The 22503-nt window shown below is 42.0% G+C and overlaps 1 protein-coding gene across 2 annotated transcripts in view; it reads right to left on the bottom strand.

Moving 5' to 3' along the window:
- The window catches only part of kndc1 (kinase non-catalytic C-lobe domain containing 1), a 51253-nt gene that overhangs the window by 13697 nt on the left and 15053 nt on the right, over positions 1-22503 (bottom strand). For both annotated transcript variants that reach the window (XM_026189787.1, XM_026189788.1), the window contains exons 4-19: positions 19906-20052; positions 18652-18769; positions 18421-18557; positions 16279-16908; positions 15459-15573; positions 15178-15249; positions 14952-15013; positions 14685-14843; positions 11511-11588; positions 8645-8732; positions 8216-8408; positions 6574-7265; positions 4150-4288; positions 2394-2653; positions 972-1333; positions 29-122 (exon numbers count right to left, since the gene is read on the bottom strand). In XM_026189787.1, the coding sequence (XP_026045572.1) occupies positions 29-122; positions 972-1333; positions 2394-2653; positions 4150-4288; positions 6574-7265; positions 8216-8408; positions 8645-8732; positions 11511-11588; positions 14685-14843; positions 14952-15013; positions 15178-15249; positions 15459-15573; positions 16279-16908; positions 18421-18557; positions 18652-18769; positions 19906-20052 (3346 nt within the window). The remainder of the gene's footprint in view (positions 1-28; positions 123-971; positions 1334-2393; positions 2654-4149; positions 4289-6573; positions 7266-8215; positions 8409-8644; positions 8733-11510; positions 11589-14684; positions 14844-14951; positions 15014-15177; positions 15250-15458; positions 15574-16278; positions 16909-18420; positions 18558-18651; positions 18770-19905; positions 20053-22503) is intronic.

Below are 22503 nucleotides of genomic sequence, written 5' to 3'. Positions count from 1 at the left end.
CTGCGGCGTGTTAAAACGAGCACCCAACCTTTGTTTTTCCTCTCTTGTTGAATCAACTTCTGGTAGAAATTTCTTGTTTTCTTTAGATTCCTTGTTTCAATTACAAGCTGCTGCTGCAGTTCCTGTTCAAAGGAAATCACACAGAATCATACAAAGGCCCTAAAACTGCACCACATGCCTTCTGCTGAAAGAAGCCGTCGGGCGTTTTAAGTGTGTATGGGCCAGTGTTTTTTTTTTTTTTTTTTTTCCTCTCTTCACCGTGGCAACAGAAAGCAACAGCTCTTTTGAAGTGAACTGAGTAAGAAGTCGCAGCATCGCAGCTCTTAAGGTACGTTTATTAGCTTTCACGCAAACCTTCAGAAGGAGCAGTGGTGCCATCAAAGCGCTCAAACACAAGGATGATTCATTAATATTCTTTTGCAAATGATAATAACTTTCTCTGCTGAGGGGCTAAGTTCAACATATTAATATTCAGATCCAGTTTGGAGAGAATAATATGCCAATTACCCTAAAGTCCCCCACATGTTCTCGTCCTATTTACCCCAAAGCCTGACCGTGCCCCACTTCATTACAGATAGGAAAATAAGTCCCACGCTTAATCAAAAAACTCGACCAGGTGAGGAGCTGAATGAAACAGAGAAGCACTCGATTTCAACCTCAAGCAGCACAACCAAAACGATTTAAACTTTAACTTCGAGGATATTTTGATGGAAATAACTTATCTCGGCTCAGGGCACAGAAGACTGTATTTATTAGTTTTTTTCAAATGCCTTAAAAAAGCGATAAAACATTTGCATTTACATGAATTTATAGAATAATCCATTGAAATTGCATAACATTTAATACATACACATTTAATGTAAGCGGCATGAAAAGGTGATAAATAAATCATGGCATCTCCCGTTCGTTCAAACGCTCAGGGTTAAGGTCAGGGATGATTCAGAGGCGGTGGCCATCGTAGCTTTACCCACCTGTGCTTTTACGTCCAGACATGGCGATCCTGTGTGCTGTCCCAGATTCCCTGCATACTGGATCACATCGGGACTAAAGCACTCTTCGCCGAAGAAGGCCAAGGCCCAGTCCGGGCTCGAAATGAGGCCAAGACCCTCTGCTCTGAAACCGGAGGAGAGAAGCCGCTCAGACGCCACGGAGTCGCTGTCCTCCATGTCCTCGGAGCAGTCTGGGCTCATCTGCTCATCGTGGGCTCCTGTAAGCCTTTCCTCTCTCTCTGATAGAACCTCAGCTTCAGAGGGGCTTTCATCGCTGCCCCCCACTGAATGACCTCTTCCTTCCATGACCCCCAAGTCTGAACTGTCAGCGTTCACGCCTGGAACTGTAAATAAAGACAGAAGAGAGAGAGAGAGAGAGAGAGGGATTGGATCACATGGAGAGTATAAAAAAGGCAAACTGGATTTGTGAAGTAAACAGAGAGACAGAGAGAGAGAGGGAGAGATCCAAGGGTGGCGCTGAGGGTGTTTGTTGCTAACCCTCTCGTGGCTGCACAATGCACTTACTGTTTAACAGATGCCCTTAAACCAATTCACAGTTCAGTCACTATCCTTTTTTTTAAATTTCAAGTATCTGTTCAGAGCCTGTCTGTAATCAAGACAGCCCATGTCTAACATACTTCAGTAATGACAAAAACAGACCCAAGTGTGTGTTTGTGTGAAAGTCACTGACCGGGAATGAGTTTCAGAGAAAAGGGAGAAGAAAAAAAAAGCCTTTGCAAGTTTGCTAGCACGCCTTGGACCCTTCTGAATGAGGCGCAAACTTAAGAACAGCATCCAACAGCCGGCAATGGCCCTCATGACTGCAGTCAGCAGCCAAGGCGATAGAAATATACCAAAACATCACAGAGAGGGTGGAGTTTGATATCTAAAAACAGGACAGAATCTGCACGAATATCAAATCCCTTCATCTACTTAGTTAAGAAGAAAAAAAAAGTACTGCGCTTGTTGTACTGTGTTACAATGCAGCACTTGCACATAGTACTTAGTTACAAGTTTATTTTACTTGTACTTGAGCAAGTGAAAAAGCAACATTTCCTGTAAGCAGCAGTAATGTCTCCTAATCCCTAATCTATTTATGGGAGCAGGTTTGTAACTTAAACAATCCCATCTTCCTCACATGCCATTTTTAAAATCAGATTATATGCTGAATTTAAATGTATCTCAAAGGAAATCATGGCTGGCTCAATCACTCACAGCTGAAGATGAAAACCTCAGTCTGCGGGCTCAAACAGGTGATGCTCAGAGCCTGAGAGGGAGCACTTTTATTTGACTTGTTCATCCAGTTCAGCCTATGCATTTCAGAAACGGATCCAAAATATAACCGACTGTGAGAACTCTCCAATAAAAAAGAGATAGAGGTCAACAACCAAATCTTTCTCCTACCTTCACTGATGCAGTGCTGATTTTGCTCTGAACTCAATCTGACATCCTCGAGTACAGTCCTATTTTCTGCATGACAGGACTGGGCCTTGGTTTCTTCCCAAAAATCCCCAGCAACAGGACTGGACGGGCGGAAGTTTCCATTCAGATCGAGACAGCTGTTCAGGCAAACTTCTCTCTTCCCTCTCCTGACAGCGGCTATCGAGGATGGGGTAACGGTTGCCCTTTTCACAGCCTTTGATGGAGGCTGATCATTAGAGCTGCTGCACGGGGCACAGAAAACACACAGCATGTTCAAAGCAAATAATAATTAGCACTAACTGGGGGAATATTGCCAATGACATGCATTCAAGTAAGCAGGTAATAGGCAATTCAGAGAAAACACACATGGTGATGATAATAACTGAAACAGTCAACAATGCAAAGCACATACAGCACTCAACTTCACAACGGATTTGCTACTTTAATCAATAATGTACTAGAATACTGGCTCCAATGGAAAACTCGCAAAGAATGAAACAAGGCAGCCACTGAACATCCTGGAGCTTATCAGTAACATTATGCACTTGCAAATTACACCAACTGAGCCGCACAATTAATACTGTGCCAAAACAGACCACTGCAGTCCTTGTCAGGGTTAGAATGAAGCGTGTCTTCATCAAGTCCCTCAATCCCTTCAGAGAAACTGAAGCAGTGGAGGAACAGTGGAGAAACCCTTCTCAGCTGAGCCCTGTGAACGAGCCCACAGCCAGAGGAAAAACATGTCTATCTCTCTACAAAGCTGTGTCGTCTCTACCAGAGCAGATTAAAGGGTCTGTCATATTGCCCTGAGCACAAGAGCATGAGCAACGCCTGGATGAAAAGACGTCTGAAAGAAGTGACAGGCTCGCCTCCGTGCTCGTCTCTTTCTTATGTTTAAATACATGCATGCATTCATCCATACACTTAAGTCTACCCAATGCCCAAGGCTAATTGTCAGTATATCAGTAACAATGCAGAAAGAGCTTTAAATGTGTTGACATAGCACTTGTACCGAAAAACTTACCGCATAGCTATTACCATAGGAGCTGCTAATGTGGTTGGAGAGGTTTGCAAAAGAAGGTTTGTTTCTTTTTAATGTTGGCTTTGAATGTGAAAGCGTGCAGAGGAGAAGATGTCATCGTTAATCAGCACTCCATCCCATAACTTATTCCAACATCTTTGTACTCTGCACCGTTGCACATGTAAATAAGCTACCTCCATTCTCCTGCCACATGGCTTTATCTTAAATTAGAAATCTAACTGTCTATTATAAATCAATTAATAGGGTCTGTATTTTGCCAGTTATTTCCATAATGGTCCTAATTTAAAACTTTGGAAAACATGCCTATAAGAGTTTACCAGAGGCCAAGGTGATGTCTTCAAATTAAACTACATCAAAATAAAATCATGATATGCAATATTATCTGTATTATCTGTATCTGTATGAATAATCTGCAAGATAACATTCAGAAACCATGTTTATTCATATTACACTAGTCAAATGATCTCAAGATGACTGTTTTATTTCTAAGCAACATCAATTAATAATACTGTGTTGTTATTAGAGCATTTAAAAGCCTTTATATAAGGAGTTAATATTAGTTTATTTATGCCTCACTTCATTAGCTTAAACAACAGGCACTGTCTTTACAAGAAAAAACAAGCAAACAAAAAAAAAAAACCCCGAACCAAAACCACTGTTTAAAAAGATAAACGATATGAGGAAAAAAATGCTTACAGTGTGGAAGTGCTGCAGTTTACCAAGCAATGCAATACACCCAGTAAGTCATCTTCCCAGTAGAGATCAATGAATCTCTCCTTCACGATGCTGGCAAACGCCTGGTATTGGAGGTCCCTCAAAGAGAAGATGAACTCCCCTCGGAAAATGAAAAGCAGATTTTCAAATGAATATGTCTGAAAAAGAAAATCAGTGCAATAAAAATGCAAACTGGCATTAATAGAACATTACAATCTTAGACTTCGGGGCATCTATTCCTTATAACACTGAAGTCTACCCTATATGGGCAAAAGTAGTGGGCCACCTCCACATTACAACTACAGGAACTGCAGCCATAGAAATCTATGTCATGAAGTTCCTGGCACACAGCTTTTGTGTTGATGGTAATGCCAGAGGAGGTCTAGAACTCTACAGTTATTGAGTTAGCGTAGCGTTTTTATGCACTATTCCCCTCAGCAATTGGCGACCCCCCCACTCTGTAACTTTATGTGGTGCTTTCTGGTTGACTTGCCATTCCACTTTGCAATAATAATTGTAATAGTGGCATCCTATAACAGCAGAATTCAGTGTACCCCTCAGAATGACTAATTCTTTCATAGATGTACGTATAGGCCGACTGCATGGCTACATGCTTGATTTTTACATAACTGTGGCAAAAAGCCCCTGAATTCAAAGATGTGGCCCAATACTTCTGTCCAAATAGTGTATCTAGTATTCCCAGAATATAGGCAAGTAAAGGAAGCAACAGTGTTACATGTTTGCCAAGTAAATGTAGGAACATTGTACACTGTGTGATCACAAAATGCAAAAGCAAAACAGAACATGCATGCTTCCGGTCGCATTCCTGACTCGATGAAGCACCCTTTGGGACTGGAGTGCTGTGTTGGCATGGAACAAACTTGCATTTGGTCTCTGGGTTATAGTTTGACTTACTCAAAGTGATCAGAAGGGGACTTCCATAGAGTGAAGAAGTAATAGCAATGCTGGGAAAAGTCCCAGTGTGCACAAAGAGAAAACTCTGAAGAAGAGATCTACCAAATTTAAATCAGTTGAGGTTTTTATGTTATTATGAGTGGACTACCAAAGAATGGATTTTACCCTGTCAAATTAAGCTGGGTGTTGTTTGACTGTTAATTAGCTGTTAATAAAGCACTGTATATATTCTTCTATTATTTATTGATATAATTCAACTGCTAATGTTATGATTATGATTGCATTAATCTTACAAAGTTTGCACATACGGTGGAGAAGCCAGACCGTGTACTATTATATTTTTCCATTTATTAGTCTAAAAAGATTGATAAAAGGAAATTAGCTACTTCAATGTTTCTCCCTGCTGTATAATCCTTACTTTTGCAATCTGTTTTGGATTGAATATACTATCCACGGATAAGGATGAGTCTCCAGACCTGGGTTCTGTAGAGAAATTGATCACAGTAGTCCAATTCATTGGAATTGTTTGTCTCCTTGCGTATCAATCCCGCTTATCATTTCCACTTGCACTTGAGCTACAAACAGTCTGCAGTGTGGATCTAGACATTACTTTTATTTTTATTGCTTAGCATTAGCATGCTGTCTATACAGGGGCTTGCAAAGAGCTGAACTGAAGTTGCATTAGCAGCATAATGCACGTATAAATAAAGAGGATGTATGTTATATCACAAGATGGCTGATAGATTTGTTTCACTAACTCATCTACACAAGGCATTTTCTAAAGGGTATAGCAAAGGTGGCAGTTTGTCGTGAAACAACAATGGCAATCTCCACATTTTGACTTTTTTTTTTCTCTTTTTCTCTTTTTGACTTTAATTGCGAAATTTCGACATGGTGTTCTTATATTGTCTGTTCTTCTTCTTTCTTGTATATTGTTTTCTTTACTTTCACACCTTTGTGGTATTGCTTCCAAATTTCAGTGTGCAAGAAAATGTACATTGACAATAAAAAAGTTCTAAGTTCTAAGTTCTATTCTCAAAACGATTAACAATATTTTTTTTCTTAATGTGGCCCTAATACTCAGTCATAACCAGACCCTGAACTTCAACAGGCAACAAACCGAAGAAAGAAACGTAAAAGTAATGTAACGAGTAGTATAACGACTTTCCCTTGGGAGTAATTAAGTAACGTAGTGTGTTACTTTTAAGAAAAGTGTTCTGTGTAATATGTTCAAAACGTTAGGCTACTTTTTTGGAATAATGACCCCAACACTGATCGCAGCAAATAGGAGAAATACCTCTAAGATGCAAAAATACTAATACTACTTAGATATGGTCGTGACTCTCAAAGCGGAGCCAATGAGAACTCAACATGAATCGATAAGGAATCAAACCAAAAAGTAATATCAATTATGGAATCGGAATCCTTTAAATTCTTATGAAATCCAATGCCTACCCACAGATATAAATATAACTATCTGTAGATACATACCCATGGCAATGTCCTCATGCCCATTGTCCAAATATCCATCAAGGGAAAACTCCCCCTTCAACAGATCGATCACCTCCTTTAAGGCAGGGTGGACATCTGGGGAGCTGGATGTTCGAGCAGACTGGTTCTCACCTTGTGTTCTTGGATTTGTTTGGACCTTGTATGCTCCAAGCACACTGTGCTCCATGCAGGAGTCGGAAATGACTGAGCTTCCACTAAAATGTGATGATGGTGGTTCATACTCCTGTGGTCCAGGCCTAACAGGCACATTAAGACAGTCAATAAACGAACCACCAGTGCTCTCTGTGATTAGCCCCTGCAAAGGCTGAGGGACCAAGGAGAGATTTATATCCAACCCGAGGACAGACTCGGGAGCCTTGACCTGCACAGGCACTAGAGAAAGATGCCCTGTTGTGGGGTTCTGCCGAAAGAGGTAATTATTGAAAATACCACAACCATTGAGGTTAGTGGATAATGGCAGAGAAACAGAGACTTCGAGATAAGATATATCAGGGAGAGCAGAAGGGGAGTCGACCAGCATCTTGCTGCTAGAAGTTGTAAAAGATGTAGTTTTCTCCTGAGTACGGAGATTGGGTTCAGTTTGTGGAGGAAGTTGGTACTCAGAGGGTGGAGTGAAATCGAGGCTGCTTTTCACAATTTGATCCCTGCCTTTGGTGAATCCATCCATAGTCCTGTAAAATAGACAGTCAATCAAATCATTTCTCATAGGTATTAGGTGCATAACATTTATTGTAAATGTTTTTTTTGTTTACTTTTTGATGGATCATAGCTATATACTTTACCAAACTGTCTCAGCATTCATGGAAAATATTTTCATTCACTGGCTTACCAAGATTTAGAGAAGTGAAATGTTACCATTTGTTGATATATTTTTATATATGTGCCTGTAAGACACTAATACCAACAGAAAATGTATATGTTTGTTTAATACATAGAGCAATGTGTTGACTGACTGCATGCTATTGCTGTCTTGTCACCATCTTATATTGCAACAATATTGCTTTACAGATGGCAACGGCCTGCAAGTGGTCACAGACCAGGTCCCCATCTAAAAAAAAACCCAAAAAAACAAAACAATTGAAAGACGACAAAACTGTAAATTCAACCATTTACATAGCTGCAATATTTTTATATTTCTAATCAACAGAGTGCCTCAGAAATTTTTCTGCTTTTATGTGATCCAAGCTCCCAAAACCAGAGCTGGTGTGTCAAGTGATCAACAAGTGACTTTTATTTTCATTGCCAGATCATTTACAAACATTCTTATGACCATGACAATGACAACAAGTAACTATACGTAATAAGAAGGTCAACGTGAAATTACAGCTTGTGGTTTTGACATTTTGGTTTATACTATCAAAATGATTTGATTGCTTTAAAAAGTGTTTGCTAGTACGGCCCAATTTTAGGCCTTTATCTTTAAAGAGAACCACCCTAGCTGTTTTTCTTCTGATTTTAGCCTTTGTGCTAAGCTAGGCTAACCAGCCTCCCATCTAACGCTCAGAAAAAAAAGCACATTAGTGTATTTACAAAAGTGGTTCTGAAACCTTTGTTTTACAAATAGATTGATCATTGTTGTTTAATATAATGTAAAGCCGTAATATCACTTTTGTATTCCTACCCTTCAGTGTCATTTGAAAAATGCTGGTCCCCCCCCTCTAAACCTCCTTCACTGGTCAGGATGATGGGGGTGAAGTGTGTGGCGGTGGAAGTGAAGGCCTCTGGGAGCTGGAGTTCCTGATTGACTGGATAGCTGTGGGGAACAGGGCCAGGCACAGGAGCCAGTCGGCTCTCAGTGGCCATGGGGACAAAGCCTACACACAGTTACCACAGTGCCATTTACAATATCAGTGATATTGTCTCGTGCAATGTACAAAATACCATCAGCTTTAATTCTGATTCAAATTAATGAGACCAAATACATTTTTATTAGTTTGTTTCAGAGGGGGCTTCCTAATATTTCATACATTTAGGATATGTAAAATATTGTACATGTTAAAGTAAAATGTATTGCACGAGGGTCATCCCTACTTAAGTAAAGCTGCCCTACCACTGTTGTTTTCAGCAGACTCTTCACATGAATTTTGGCATGTTTCAGTGGTCGTCAAATCTTCTGCATCTGAGAATTTTAAGGTTGGCTGAAAAGAAAATACAATATGTTCATGACAACTAGAACTGACTATTCAGTGACACAAAACACAACCGACACTGAGCACAAGAAGCTGACACTGACACTTTACTAATACACAGGTACAACAGTATTAATATATCTGTGGTGAAAAAAGCTCCTCCTTGAATCGCTACCTTATCGTGGTGGAGGGGTTTGTGTGTCCCAGGGATCCCAGGGGCTATGTTGTCTGGGGGCTTTTGCCCCCTGGTAGGGTCTCCCATGGCAAATTGGCCCTGGGTGAGGGACCAGACAAAGAGCGATTCAGAAGACACTATCCCCTGCCCGGGATAGTGTTAACGGGGCCCTGGCCGGGCCTTAGTCCATGGCGGGGGGGGGGGGGGCTGGAGGGTGCTCTGTTGTCCTGCTGGGAGACTTCAATGCTCACGTGGGTAACGACAGCGAGACCTGGAGGGGTGTGATTGGGAGGAACGGCCTCCCTGATCTGAACCCGAGCGGTGCTTTGTTATTGGACTTCTGTGCTAATCACAGTTTGGCCATAACGAACACCCTGTTCGAACATAAGAGTGTCCATAAGTGCACGTGGCACCAGGACGCTCTAGGCCGTAGGTCGATGATCGATTTTGTAATCGTATCAGCAGACCTGCGACCTTATGTTCTGGACACTCGGGTAAAGAGAGGGGCTGAGCTGTCAACTAATCACCACCTGGTGGTGAGTTGGATCAGGTGGCGGGGGAGGACGCTGGACAAACCTGGTGCACCTAAACGCGTAGTGAGGGTGTGCTGGGAACGTCTAGCAGAGGCCCCAGTCCGCGAGATCTTCAACGCACACCTCCGGCAGAGCTTCAACAGCATTCCGAGGGAGACTGGGGACATTGAGTCCGAATGGACCATGTTCAGCGTCTCCATTGCCGAAGCTGCTGCATTGAGCTGCGGCCGCAAGATGGTTGGTGCCTGCCGCGGTGGTAATCCCCGAACCAAATGGTGGACACCAGAGTTGAAGGGAGCCACCAGGCTGAAGAAGGAGTCCTATCGGGCTTGGTTAGCCTGTGGGACTCCGGAGGCAGCCGACAGGTATCGACAGGCCAAGCGGAATGCGGCTCGAGCAGTGGCTGAAGCAAAAACTCGGGTGTGGGAGGAGTTCGGAGAGGCCATGGAAAAAGACTTTCGGACTGCCTCGAAGAGATTCTGGCAAACCGTCAGGCGTCTCAGGAAGGGAAAGCGGTGCTCTACCTGCACTGTGTATAGTGCTGGCGGAGCGCTGCTGACGTCGACTGAGAAAATTGTCAGGCGGTGGAAGGAATACTTCGAGGACCTCCTTAATCCCACTGACACGTCTTCCGAGGAGGAAGCAGAGTCTGGGGATGAGGGGAATGACCCGCCAATTTCCGGGGGCGAGGTCACTGAGGCAGTTAAACAACTCCTTGGTGGCAGAGCCCCTGGTGTTGATGAGGTCCGCCCTGAGTTCCTGAAGGCTCTGGACGTTGTAGGGCTGTCCTGGTTGACACGCCTCAGCAATGTTGCGTGGAGATCAGGGGCAGTACCTGTGGACTGGCAGACCGGGGTGGTGGTCCCCATCTTTAAGAAGGGGGACCGGAGGGTGTGTTCCAACTACAGGGGGATCACACTCCTCAGCCTCCCTGGGAAAGTCTATGCCAGGGTGCTGGAAAGGAGAGTTCGTCCGCTAGTCGAACCTCGGATACAGGAGGAACAATGCGGTTTTCGTCCTGGTCGCGGAACACTGGACCAGCTCTTTATCCTCTCCAGGATACTTGAGGGTGCATGGGAGTTTGCCCAACCAGTCTACATGTGTTTTGTGGACTTGGAGAAGGCATTCAACCGTGTTCCTCGGGGTGTCCTGTGGGAGGTGTTGCGGGAGTATGGGGTGTCTGGCCCATTGCTACGGGCCATTCGATCCCTATACAACCGTTGCAAGAGCTTGGTTCGCATTGCCGGCAATAAGTCGGACTCGTTCCCAGTGGGTGATGGGCTCCGCCAGGGCTGCCCTTTGTCTCCGGTTCTGTTCATAATGTTTATGGACAGGATTTCTAGGCGCAGCCAAGTGGCGGAGGGCTTTCGCTTTGGTGGCCTCAGAATCTCATCTCTGATTTTTGCGGATGATGTGGTTCTGTTGGCTTCATCGGGTGAGGGCCTCCAGCTCGCACTGGAACGGTTCGCAGCCGAGTGTGAAGCAGCGGGAATGAGGATCAGCACCTCCAAATCTGAGGCCATGGTTCTCAGCCGGAAAAGGGTGGTGTGCCCACTCCGGGTCGGGGATGAGTTCCTGCCCCAAGTGGAGGAGTTCAAGTATCTCGGGGTCTTGTTCGCGAGTGATGGGAGAAGGGAGCCGGAGATCGACAGACGGATTGGGGCTGCAGCTGCAGTAATGCAGACGCTGCACCGGTCCGTCGTGGTGAAGAGGGAGCTGAGTGTAAAAGCGAAGCTCTCAATTTACCGGTCGATCTACGTCCCTATCCTCACCTATGGCCACGAGCTGTGGGTAGTGACCGAAAGAACCAGATCGCGGATACAAGCGGCAGAAATGAGCTTCCTCCGAAGGGTGGCTGGCCTCTCCCTTAGAGATAGGGTGAGCCCCTCCCGGCCATCCGGGCCAGCCGAGAGATTATATCTCTCGGCTGGGAACGCCTTGGTATTCCCCCGGATAAGCTGGAGGAGGTGGCTGGGGAGAGGGAGGTCTGGGCCTCTTTGCTTAGGCTGCTGCCCCCGCGACCCGGCCCCGGATAAAGCGGATATGGATGGATGGATGGATGGATGAAAAAAGGTTTACCGGGTGAACTCTGCTGATGAGGTTGTTCCAGACAGTCTCAGCATTTGTCCCCTGGCGTGATAAGTAGTCACAACAGCTCTGGAACAGATCCACATGAGAGTAAGTGTGATAGCAATACAAGGCACTTCATACACAGATATGGATAATGTCAGAACTAATTCTCTCCTGAAATAGCTCAAGGGTTAAAAACAAAACAAACAAAAAAAACACGCAGCAACCCTTTAAAAAGGATTGACAGGGTAACAGTAAATTATGGCATTTATCACAGAGTTCTTTGTTGACATAATGACAAGGGAAAAAAGAGATTACTCTAAGCAATGATGCTTCTCTTTGAAGTTGTGATATCTGCACAGTGATAAACAAAATCAAAATGGGCTTTATTTATAGAAAACTTCATAGTTTAGTATTCTAACATAAGTTAGAAATAAATGTATGATAAATTGTAAATACATTTTTGCTTGTATTTGCTTTGTATTTGGTGCTTGACTAATTCTTTTAGCATTTTACATTAACATGTCATTAGTACTAAAAAGAGAGCTGAGTGTAAAAGCAAAGCTCTCAATTTACTGGTCGATCCACATCCCTACCCTCACCTATGATCATGAGCTGTGGGTAGTGACCGAAAGAACGAGATCGCGGATACAAGCAGTGGAAATGAGCTTCCTCTGAAGGGTGGCTGACTTCTCCCATCTGGGAGAGGCTCAGAGTAGAGCTGCCGCTCCTCCACATCGAAAGGAGCCAGTTGAGGTGGCTTGGGCATCTGACAAGGATGCTTCCTGGGCGGCTCCTGGGTGAGGTCTTCACGGGATGTCCCACCGGGTGGAGGACCCAGGGCAAACCTAGGACACGTTGGACAGATTATATCTCCCTGGGAACGCCTTGGTGTTTCCCCGGACAAGCTGTAGGAGGTGGCTGAGGCGAGGGAGGTCTGGGCTTCTCTGCTTAGGCTGCTGCCCTTGCTACCCGGCCACGGATAAGCAGAAGAAGATGAAAGGATGGATGGATAGTACTGAATGCATGGGGGCATACAGTATCAAATGGGTGTTGCAAATCAACTGCATTTATTAAACTGATTATAAATAAGTATGACCACTTCTGTAAAAGCAGAGGTTCTGTCAGTTTGCTGGTCTGAATCATTGTAATGTGTGATAGCAAAATGCCCTGGAGGAAAGCAGGGCTGAACTGCTTGACCCTTTTTTGTTTTTTTATTTTCATTACTGACACTTGATTGTCCAATCAAATATCAGATCTCTTAATGCAACCAGCCTTTCACTATAGATAGAACATGGCAGCACGGCTGAAAGTTTTTGCTGAAATTAGGTCAAGCAACAGGACAATGATGCCAGGAAAATCTAGAACAGAATAGCCGTAAAGGAAAATAACAAGGTGTTGCAATGGTGCAGTCAAAGTTGAGACCTCAACCTGATTGAAATGCTGTGGTGAATGAATGGCTTCAAACCTCAATAAAATCAACCCCTCTATAAAATAAAGCAGAAAGACAAGTGGGCCAAAATTCCTCCACAATGACATGAGAGTGTCATAATGTCATGGAGAATTGGATTAAAGGACTCAGGTGCGAGACTCCTTGCAGAATGACAGTGGATTTATTTACAGTGAAAAGGTGAGTTAACAGTTCGAGTCCATAATCCAAAAAGGGCAGTGCAGTGATACGGCGATCTCTCCTCACGGTGACAGTGCAGTAATAATCCACAACAACTCCTGGTGCCGGCTCCTCCTCCAATCCCTGAACCCCGGTTTAGTTCAACGTTCCAGCGTTGGTTGTGACTCAACCGCCCCGTTAAATAGGTCTGCGCTGGCAAGGTAATTCTGCACAGGTGCGATGATTCTAGCTCAGGACACTCCCCTCCGTTCAACTGCCGTTCCGTGCCACGGCTTCCGGAAGTGCATGTTCCAGCAGAAAAACACATGCACAGGATGGAGAGGAGAACACGACACAGTACACACAAACACCACAACAAATTGGCAAGACGATCAGTGAGGACCGTCTAGCCATGACACATAAAGTCTTTTATGAAACAAAGACTCCAGGTTCTGATAAAGTTAGTTCTACAAGCTATTAAATCATTTGGTTTGGTAGTTTTTTACATACTGCTTCTGCAATTTATCTGTTGTATTTTACTAACTTTAAGTCCTGGTAAGGATCAGATCTTTTTTTTTATTATGTCCTGATAAATAAAACATTAGAATTTAAAGATGGGATACATTGTTTGTTTTTTTTTACCATGACTTTATATCTGACCATAAAACTCAAAACCCGACAAACCTGTTTAGCATGTTAACATATGCTAATTAGTACTGAAGCCACAGTTGCATAGTCTGACATTTTTTATTTGCTCATAAGTGGAAATATTCGATGTCCTAAGCTTTACAAAAACCTCCAAGTCTTCTAGAGACCACAGAGGCCAGAAATACGGAAAAAAATAATTTGTGCAACAGCAAAGGTCACGAGGAAACCATGATATCAATGGAATCAAGCTGCTGCTGTGGCTCTTTGCTATCAAAAATCAAAAAGTCTGTAGTATTGTTCTGAAATCTTCAGTAGTGCTCTTAAACTAACAACAGTAAAGACTCCCCGTGGCCTCTAAAATGGCACTGGGAATTCTGTACTGCATTTTAAATGCTTAAAAAAAGTCATTAATTCTATTCTATAAATATAAGCACCTACCTTTGTAAGATAACTCCGGGCTTCTGTGTAACATGCCAGCGTGTTTGTTCTAAATGTAAGTTTTACAACCCAATTTTCATTTGTAACAAAAACAAAAAAAAGCACAAATACTGAAATCAAATTGTCATGTTGTATTTTTACAATAACTTTCTGATGACAAAAATATCACTAGCTGGAGACATTCTTGTCAGAAATTTCAGGAATTCAAAAAGCACTGTGATAGTTCATTTGAAGCTAATGTGGTAAAAGACTGTGATGCCTTTGTATGTGTTCAAAGAAGAAAACAGAGTAACAGCCAGCTAGTGATAAAGGGTTTTCTTGTCTGGCAGTGTCAGGCATAGAGCCCCACAGATAATTTGCTTTGACAACCACATAAAGACTTTCATTAGAGAAAAACTAGCAACTCATAGTGTTAGATTAAGGTGACAATTCATGTTTTTTTAAATAATAATATTAATAATAATAATAATAATAATGGGTTATGATACTTTTTTAGCCATGTCGATGGTAGGTCGCTCGATAGGCGTCCTCTTAGCCATCTCCAGGAGCAGTCTCTTTAATTTCCGAGGCATCGCCAGTTTTTGATTAGGTGATAAACTGAACTTGGCTGTGGCCCAGAGAATGGCAGCAACCCCATACACGCAAACCTGAGCAAAGACAGACGAGAACAAAAAGAAGCGGGTGGGGGTTAATTTGAAATAAATTATTTAAAATTTCGCTTTAAAAATTAATGAAAGCAGTTCTGACAGACCGACCTTCTCTGTTACAATTCCATGCTCTTGATATTCAGGAGCAAGATAAAATTCATCTCTAGATCCTGCAAAGGACACTTACAGTTAGTTCCTAAAGTCAACATATACTCATACACATTGGATAAGAGTGCATTTTCAGTGAGTATTTTGAGAGTATACAACTAGAGATTGCAAATCCCTCCCCAAAAAACATGAAAAACACAACAGCAGATGACTAAGAAGTACCTACCTATGTTTTTAGGTTTCAAAAAAAGCACTTCTCCCTTGCAGCCCACATGCGCCGTGTCCAGGCATAAATAGGCTAACAGAAAAGAGAGAAATCAGCTGCACAGAAGAATTGTGAGCTAGAACCATGCAACGTAATTTGCATAATATTTCTAGTCAGTTTTTTTCTCTCCGCTTTGGAACTTTCTACCAGTCTATTGTAAGCGCTAGCTCTAAAATGAAGAGAAAACTGCTGTTGCAGGGATAGTTTCTTCCTGGTTTTGTGAACACAGTGGGTAAAATCACCTGGAAAGTCAATGTAGCTCTGCAGTGAGGTTAGGCAGGTGTAACACAGAGCCCACAGCTCATTAACTGTCAGCCTCCGTCCACAACGAGCAAGCAACTCTCTTAGAGAGATCCACTGGAAAGAAAACAAGAACAAACCAATCTTAAAAAGGGAATGTGTTACAGATTAAAGAGTTTCAGATGCTCCCTCAGAAGGCCTAATTAACTCTAACTGGAGCAATTCCAATCTATTTTTTAATGCTTCTATTGCTGCTGAGTACCTATGTGATTACTCTGTCACTTGACTCTAATTTTATGGTTTTGCGGGTGTGAAAAATGTGTGGGTGAGCTTTTCATCTGACTATGCTGTTTCAAAGAGGATTAATTATTTGCAAAAATCTGAAATCAGGTAACAGTTTTACAATACTGTATCTCTCTCCACCTTTTTTTATTTTAGAAGGTGCGAAGTACTCTGGACTTTTTTTATTCCCTAATAATCTTAGCAATCTCCTCCTTGGCTAGCTGCATGGTGAAAGCTCAACAATCTTAAATTATCATCATCGTCCACTCAAGCATTTTTCACCAAAGCTTTTCAGCCATCTTAACATGAGCAAAGATCCTGTACTGACATAGGTCATACAATGCAGTTAAAGACTATGAAATGAACCCAGCTCTTCCCTTCTTATTCCTCTAAAACTGCCAACTCAAAGCTTTTTTGAGAGGATACAAAAAAGTTGAGCCCACTTCAGCCTTCACCTGAGACCTCTGTTGTTTTTCTGCAAGCAAATATGTGATGTGAGCATAGAGCCATAAATTTAAAGGCTGTCTGGCAATGGCTAACCTCATCCTGAGATTCTTCATTCAGGAACAGCATGCTTTTGGTCATGTAGTTATTAGGAATGTATAGACTGTGGTTTAGTGAAGTCTGGTCTTCAGAAGAGTCCTGTTCCATGTTCAGGGAAGTACAGGACGAGGAATCCTGTACTTCCTGCACAAAGTCCTGTATGAAGTCCTGGGCGCACTCCTCACACTGACTTTCGTGGCACTCTTGAATATTGGTGTGTTCAGTCTCGGCAGCATCCTCAGTTTCTCTGGACATTTCCCAGCAGTCCTCACTGTTACAGTGTGGGTACGTCTCACAGGACTTTCCCCGGCTGAATCTCTGAAGTCTGTTACTCCACACAGACTTGCAGCTCAAGTGCTCGTCTGCTCCTATCTCAGTGAGGTCTGAAACCGGTATACTGATGTCTCCGTGACTTGGAGGGGAGAAGCAGGGGGGGTTGTTGGAGTCCGGGACAGAACAGGAGCGGTTAAGGGCCCCCCTCACTCTGTTCAGCCTCTGCTGCGCTCTCCTCCTCACTGGGGAGCTGTTGTGAGAACGGCAATCCATCTCATCTGTCAAGATCAAGCTGTCTCTTTCACTGCCCTCCATGTCCTCAGCCCAGAGAGTGGAATCCCAGCCCCCACACAGCTGCAGATCGAGAACATTATGATTGGTTTCAGCTGTTTTGAAGGCAAAAAATAAACTTAATTATCTAGATGGTAAAACAGAAACCATAGTTTAGATAGCTGAGCAAACTGAAATGGAAAGAACATAAATCTCAATTCTGCCCTTTTTCAACTCCATAGTTTTTTTTCTTGATATTGTTATGCTTTACAATTTTATATTGTATTCTGGAGTTTTGTGCCTAAGTTGACCATATGAAGATATTCTCTCTGACATCACACAGATCTATGGATACAAATATGGCCAAAGAGTTTGGAGCATCTGAAGCCCGAGCTTTTAGGGATTACTGATAGAAATTAGGTCCCTATGATTTGAAACTTTTGCCAAGCTTAATATGAGCATCAGTGCAAATATACAGCACTGCCCAAAGATCTTAAGCCACTCTACATTTCTTTATGTTTTTCTTTCAAGCAGTCAGACTTTCTTGTATTTTTAAGTTTTCTTGAGCAATAGTTATTCAGGCTTTCTGAAGGTCTGTCCTGCAGTCTGTCCTTAAAGAAATTTCAGGTAATTGGACAAGAGGAGGAAAAAAAAGAAAAGACAGAGCTAAAAAATGATCTATGGCAGCAGATGAACATCTATCTAAAAGTCATGTCCTTCAGAAACTGGAGCAAATCCAGCTAAGATCTGAGAGATACCCTTCAGATGATCAAGAAACTGTCAAGAAATCATTCTAAGCAAGGGAAACGAGGAGAAAATGCTGAGGTGTGCCAAATAATACAAGAACTGCACTGAGAATCTGTGGAAACAGGTTTTATGGAGAGATGAATTATTTTGGTTCAAATCATTGTCAATATGCACAGAGGAGGTCTGGAGAGAGGTACAACAGTGAATGTCATTTGTAAAACACGGTGGCGGCTTTGTCATGGACCACACCACCATTTTCGAAGTGGTGTGGGATCATCGTGACAGAGAACAGAATAAAAGTCAGCCAACATCCAAAGAAGAGCTCTGACTGTCCTTCATGAAGCCTGGAGAAATATTCCTGAAGATTACTTAAAGAAATTCCAAGAAAGCTGCCTAAGAGAGTTCAAGCTGTGTTGAAGAATAAAGGTGATCATACCAAATATTGACTTTCAAGCTCTTTATGATTGTACAAACTCTGGTAATCTAATAGGGGTATATATAGTAGAAGTTGTTTTTGAAATTCTAACAACAATGTAAATAAAATCTTGTAAAGCAAGTTGTATAGTAATATTCTACTCTTTGCAAACACAGTTAAATACTGTATATGATTCCTTTAAGGAATGTGTTAACATGTTGCTTAAATCTGCCAATAACTTTTCTGACATGATGTTGCATCACTAGCTCATTTAGCACACAGTCAGAAAATGAAATAAAACATATATTTCAATTATGAAACGGCTCTGAATAGGTACCAATAACATTCTGGAAAAGCTGTTTGCTGGCAGTACAGGTTTTTAAAATATTTCTTCCTCCAGCTGCTTGCTACATTTTTAAAAACTTGCTCCATACCTGCTGCCTGGACAGACCATTTGTTTTAACAGAACTGTCATGCTGATCTTTGGTGTTGTCATCTGAGCTCAGTCTTTTAAGAAGACATTTAGGTTTGGAATGCTGCCATCTCGCCTCCCAGGAGCTCTCCTGCCCATCTGTGGATGCCAAAAGAAAGAAAATAACAGCAGGAGAAATCACGGAAGAGACTAAGCGGCGATCTGTTTGAATACACGTGATGAACATGATAACCTTGAAAGTTTGAAACCGATTCAATGGAGAGCACGCGTCGTCCAACTGAGGAGAGTTTGCGGCATACAGCTGCAGAGGAGGTGCGGGACAGCCGTCCTTCAGCCAGAGACAGGATGTCCTGTGGGAGTGTTACACTTGCAGGTTTGCAACACATGAACAGACAACACATACATAGTACCGTGTGTATGTGCTACTTTTTCAAGTAGTTGTGAATAAATGTATTTCTCCTACATATTTTTTTCATACATCACATACATACACAGTGTTTCACTGCGTGGATATTCACTGGATTATTGGCATCTATGTTAGAGCTGTAGAGCATTTTTGGACTTTTTATCTGTTTATGCAGTTTTGTCTATATTTTCAGTGTTTAATCTCCCTTTTTTCTTTTTGAAATCTGTTGTTTATCTCTAGATTTGGACTTTTGCCTGGGTGTTTTGGCAACCCCTTCCAATTAGCTGTTTCTGGAGTGATGACTGCTCATAATCATTGACTAGTTGCTGGGTTTTTTTGCGATTTTGTTACCATGAGCTCTTCATGAGCCTTATTCTGTATGCTTATACGCAGACTTCTGAGAGGGTTCTCATAAAGTTGTAGTACATATTACAATCATATAACACCTTTTTCCACTTAGAATGAGCAATTTTACTTCTGTTTTTCTTTTTCATTGAGGTTTATCTTGTAAGAGGCTGACAGTGAAATGCAAAACTTGCAGTGACACATTATTTCCACTTGATGCTGCTCAAGAGCACGGACTGACTGGAGTAATATGGACTGTCAGTTTGTCTAATAGTTGAAAAGCAGACATGATTTAATACTACAATAATCACACAAAGTATCCATATATTTGTTCTGACTGTAAAGCAATAGTGATTCCGTGTTCTGCTGGGATGTACTGTTTGGCTTGATATATGTGAGGAAAGCATCGGTACAGGCTACACATTGCTATTGGCCAATCATTATCCATCGTATTAGATCATGACGAGATATTGCTTTTCAGTTCTTTTCCTATTTGTTCAACACGACACATTTCATATTTAACCATATTTTCCTGTCTCACTACATGTCAAAAAGGCAAATCACCCAATTTTCCCATTTGTGTGAAAGTTATAATGATTTTAGTGTGATCCCAGGACAAAACGCCTTCTGAAGCGAGACCTCTAATTATTTCACAGCTGTCTCATGCAGTTTAAACCACGCAGCTTTCTATAAATCATTCTAACAGTAATAAAGAGTCAGCAGGTTTTTTTGTACCTGCAGGAGCGGCCGGTCCTCAGGCTTCTCCTCCTGCATCTGCTCCAGCAGCCTCTGGATTTCTTCTCCCAGATCTGCCTCCAGCTCTGGCTCGATGACAAAGTTCAGTGCGGCAGAAAGCGTAGAGCCCAGAGAATAAACATGGCCCTGTAGCCGGGGGCAGACAGGGAGACAACGCTGTCATTATCACGAAGCAGCTGCAGCTGTGAATTTACAGTACACACAGAGATCTGAATCCATGAATGAGTTTAGAAAAGCTCAAAATAACACTCTATCCCGTAACGACTTTATAGGCCATAATTGCTATGCATCGCTGCCATGTAGGCATATTTATGACGGAGCCTTTGTGTTGCTTTGCTTCGCTGACAGTGGATATTATGGTCAGCCCTGAGACAGCAGTGGATATGTACCAGGTGCTCCGGAGTTCATGACCCACACATAACTATCGCTCCCAACAGTTGAAGTGGGCTCGATCCATACTTATGTGGTAAACAAATGTGCAAGAAGAAGAAGTTCTTTAGAAAAACTGCAAAAAATTAGAACGCACAGTTTACTTTGAAATCCAGTTACATAAGTCTGCTGCAAATGTATTCATGCGGTGGTGAGAAAAGTCGCACCGCTCAGTGGCACAGTGCGACTTTCACATTTGAATTCTGCATTTCTACGGAGGAAGCAGAAAGCTTTAGAATTCAGTCGCATGAAAGGCATTTGTCTGTTTCCTAACAATAAAGTTTTTTCAGTGCTGTATCCATAATACAGCAGACATATATGTACAGAGAAGTCTAAAAAGATGAATAGAGTGGTTACACAGCTGCACTCAGCCACAGCGAAAAAGGATACATAATGGAGATGAACATTTATTAAGCCCAGTGAGAGAAATGCAGACTTACTTTTAAAAGAATTGCAGCAGGAACAAAGATAAATGTGCAGAGGAGAGTACTCAGACATGTTTACACCTGGAGCTGCAAGCACCTTACAATGAAAAGTATGCAAATTCGTAGATAAAGAGGCTCGTGCTTAAACGCATTAGTCAGAAGAACAACTCGATCCAGTCTGTTTTAAGATTTAGACTGCTGAATGTTAAAGGGAAATTTGGGTTGAATTAAACTGTAAGCTTATTTTCATAGCTGTGGACACAGTTTGTGTTTGTCATGATGATACTGTGTACCAGCCAAGTGAATCACTGAGGTCTGGGATTATAGTCAGTTAAAAGAGGTCAGACCGTGTATCAGGCATGAGCTGTGAGGCTGATTCCTGCACTTCAGACTGACTCAAAGCAAAGAAGCATTTGCTAATCCACCCATCCAAAATGAATATAATGTAATCCGATACAACTCTTCTGTTATGGTGTACATAATATACTGCCATGTTCTTGCTGACACAGATGTAGGTGTTAATGTTTTAGCAGTGAGGTCACACTTAGTGGTGGTGTAGACTGAACTGCTTTATATTCAGGTGTCTCTGACATTTCGCACCGCCCGTGAATGTAAATGGGGAGGAAAACAAATTAGAAACACCTCTCAGAATAATGTAGTCAAGTGTAATTCAGGGCAGGATTCGCAGCAGATCTCTTCAACTGCAGTGAAATTGACCGTGCGTATATGAGTAATCAAAAGTGGCAAAATGGTGTGTAACCTGCTATTTGGTTAAAAATCGCAGATAGCACACACGCATTTAAAATATTTAAAAAGGCTTTTCTCAAAGTGTGCCTGCCTGAAATGTAACTGTGATGAAATATCAACATACACAGTGATTAATAATAAATGATATTCATCTGGACAGTTTGCTCAATGGCACATTGTTAATCTGCACAGCGGCTACAAGGTGCAAAAACAAAAAAACCTCGACTATGGCTGGGAAGTCGGACTTTTTTCATAAAAGTGGTTTTGTTTACACCTGCCTAGATCACTGATAATTTACTCTGAACAATAACAATAATGTGCCAGTGTAGATTCTCAGCTGAAAGTATGTCAGGTATGCAAACCTGTGCATTGCATAATGAATCCACACTTTATATTCTGGTGTTAAATTTACAGCTGCACAAACTGTATGCATGACATTGCCAAAGACGTGAACATGTAATCAGTTGTTTTGATTTAGTTCCTGCCAAACCATTTTTACACTCTTGAAATTTGTGCAAATAATCATTATTTAGGAACATCGCACACGTATTCAAGTTATTATGTATGTACTGTAACACAGTCATAATAAAATAACGCGCTATTTAGGATCACCATACATCATTCCCTATGTGCCTTTATGTTCTTAATGGAAATAATTACATTAAGAAACATAGTTATCACTTTGACATTCAGTTCAATCTACTGACCTAGAAAGAGCAGTCAAAGGTCAAATATAACATGACATCTAAAATTTTTATACAGTGCTTTTTACAGTGTTTCTTAACAGATTTGGTATGGTCTTTCCTCATGTTGTGCATTTTCCATTGTTATACCTCTCTGACCTGTCTTCCCCATGTGATGTTTGTGTAATTCATGTATGGTCGGAAGGGTAAGATGGCGCTGGTACGGCTGGCAGCCTTAACCCAATTTCCCTCGGGATGAATAAAGTATTATCAATCAATCAATTTTGGTCCAT

Source organism: Astatotilapia calliptera, chromosome 13, assembly GCF_900246225.1.
Source record: "Astatotilapia calliptera chromosome 13, fAstCal1.2, whole genome shotgun sequence".
NCBI lineage: Eukaryota > Metazoa > Chordata > Actinopteri > Cichliformes > Cichlidae > Astatotilapia > Astatotilapia calliptera.
This window is presented reverse-complemented; position numbering and strand designations above follow the sequence as displayed.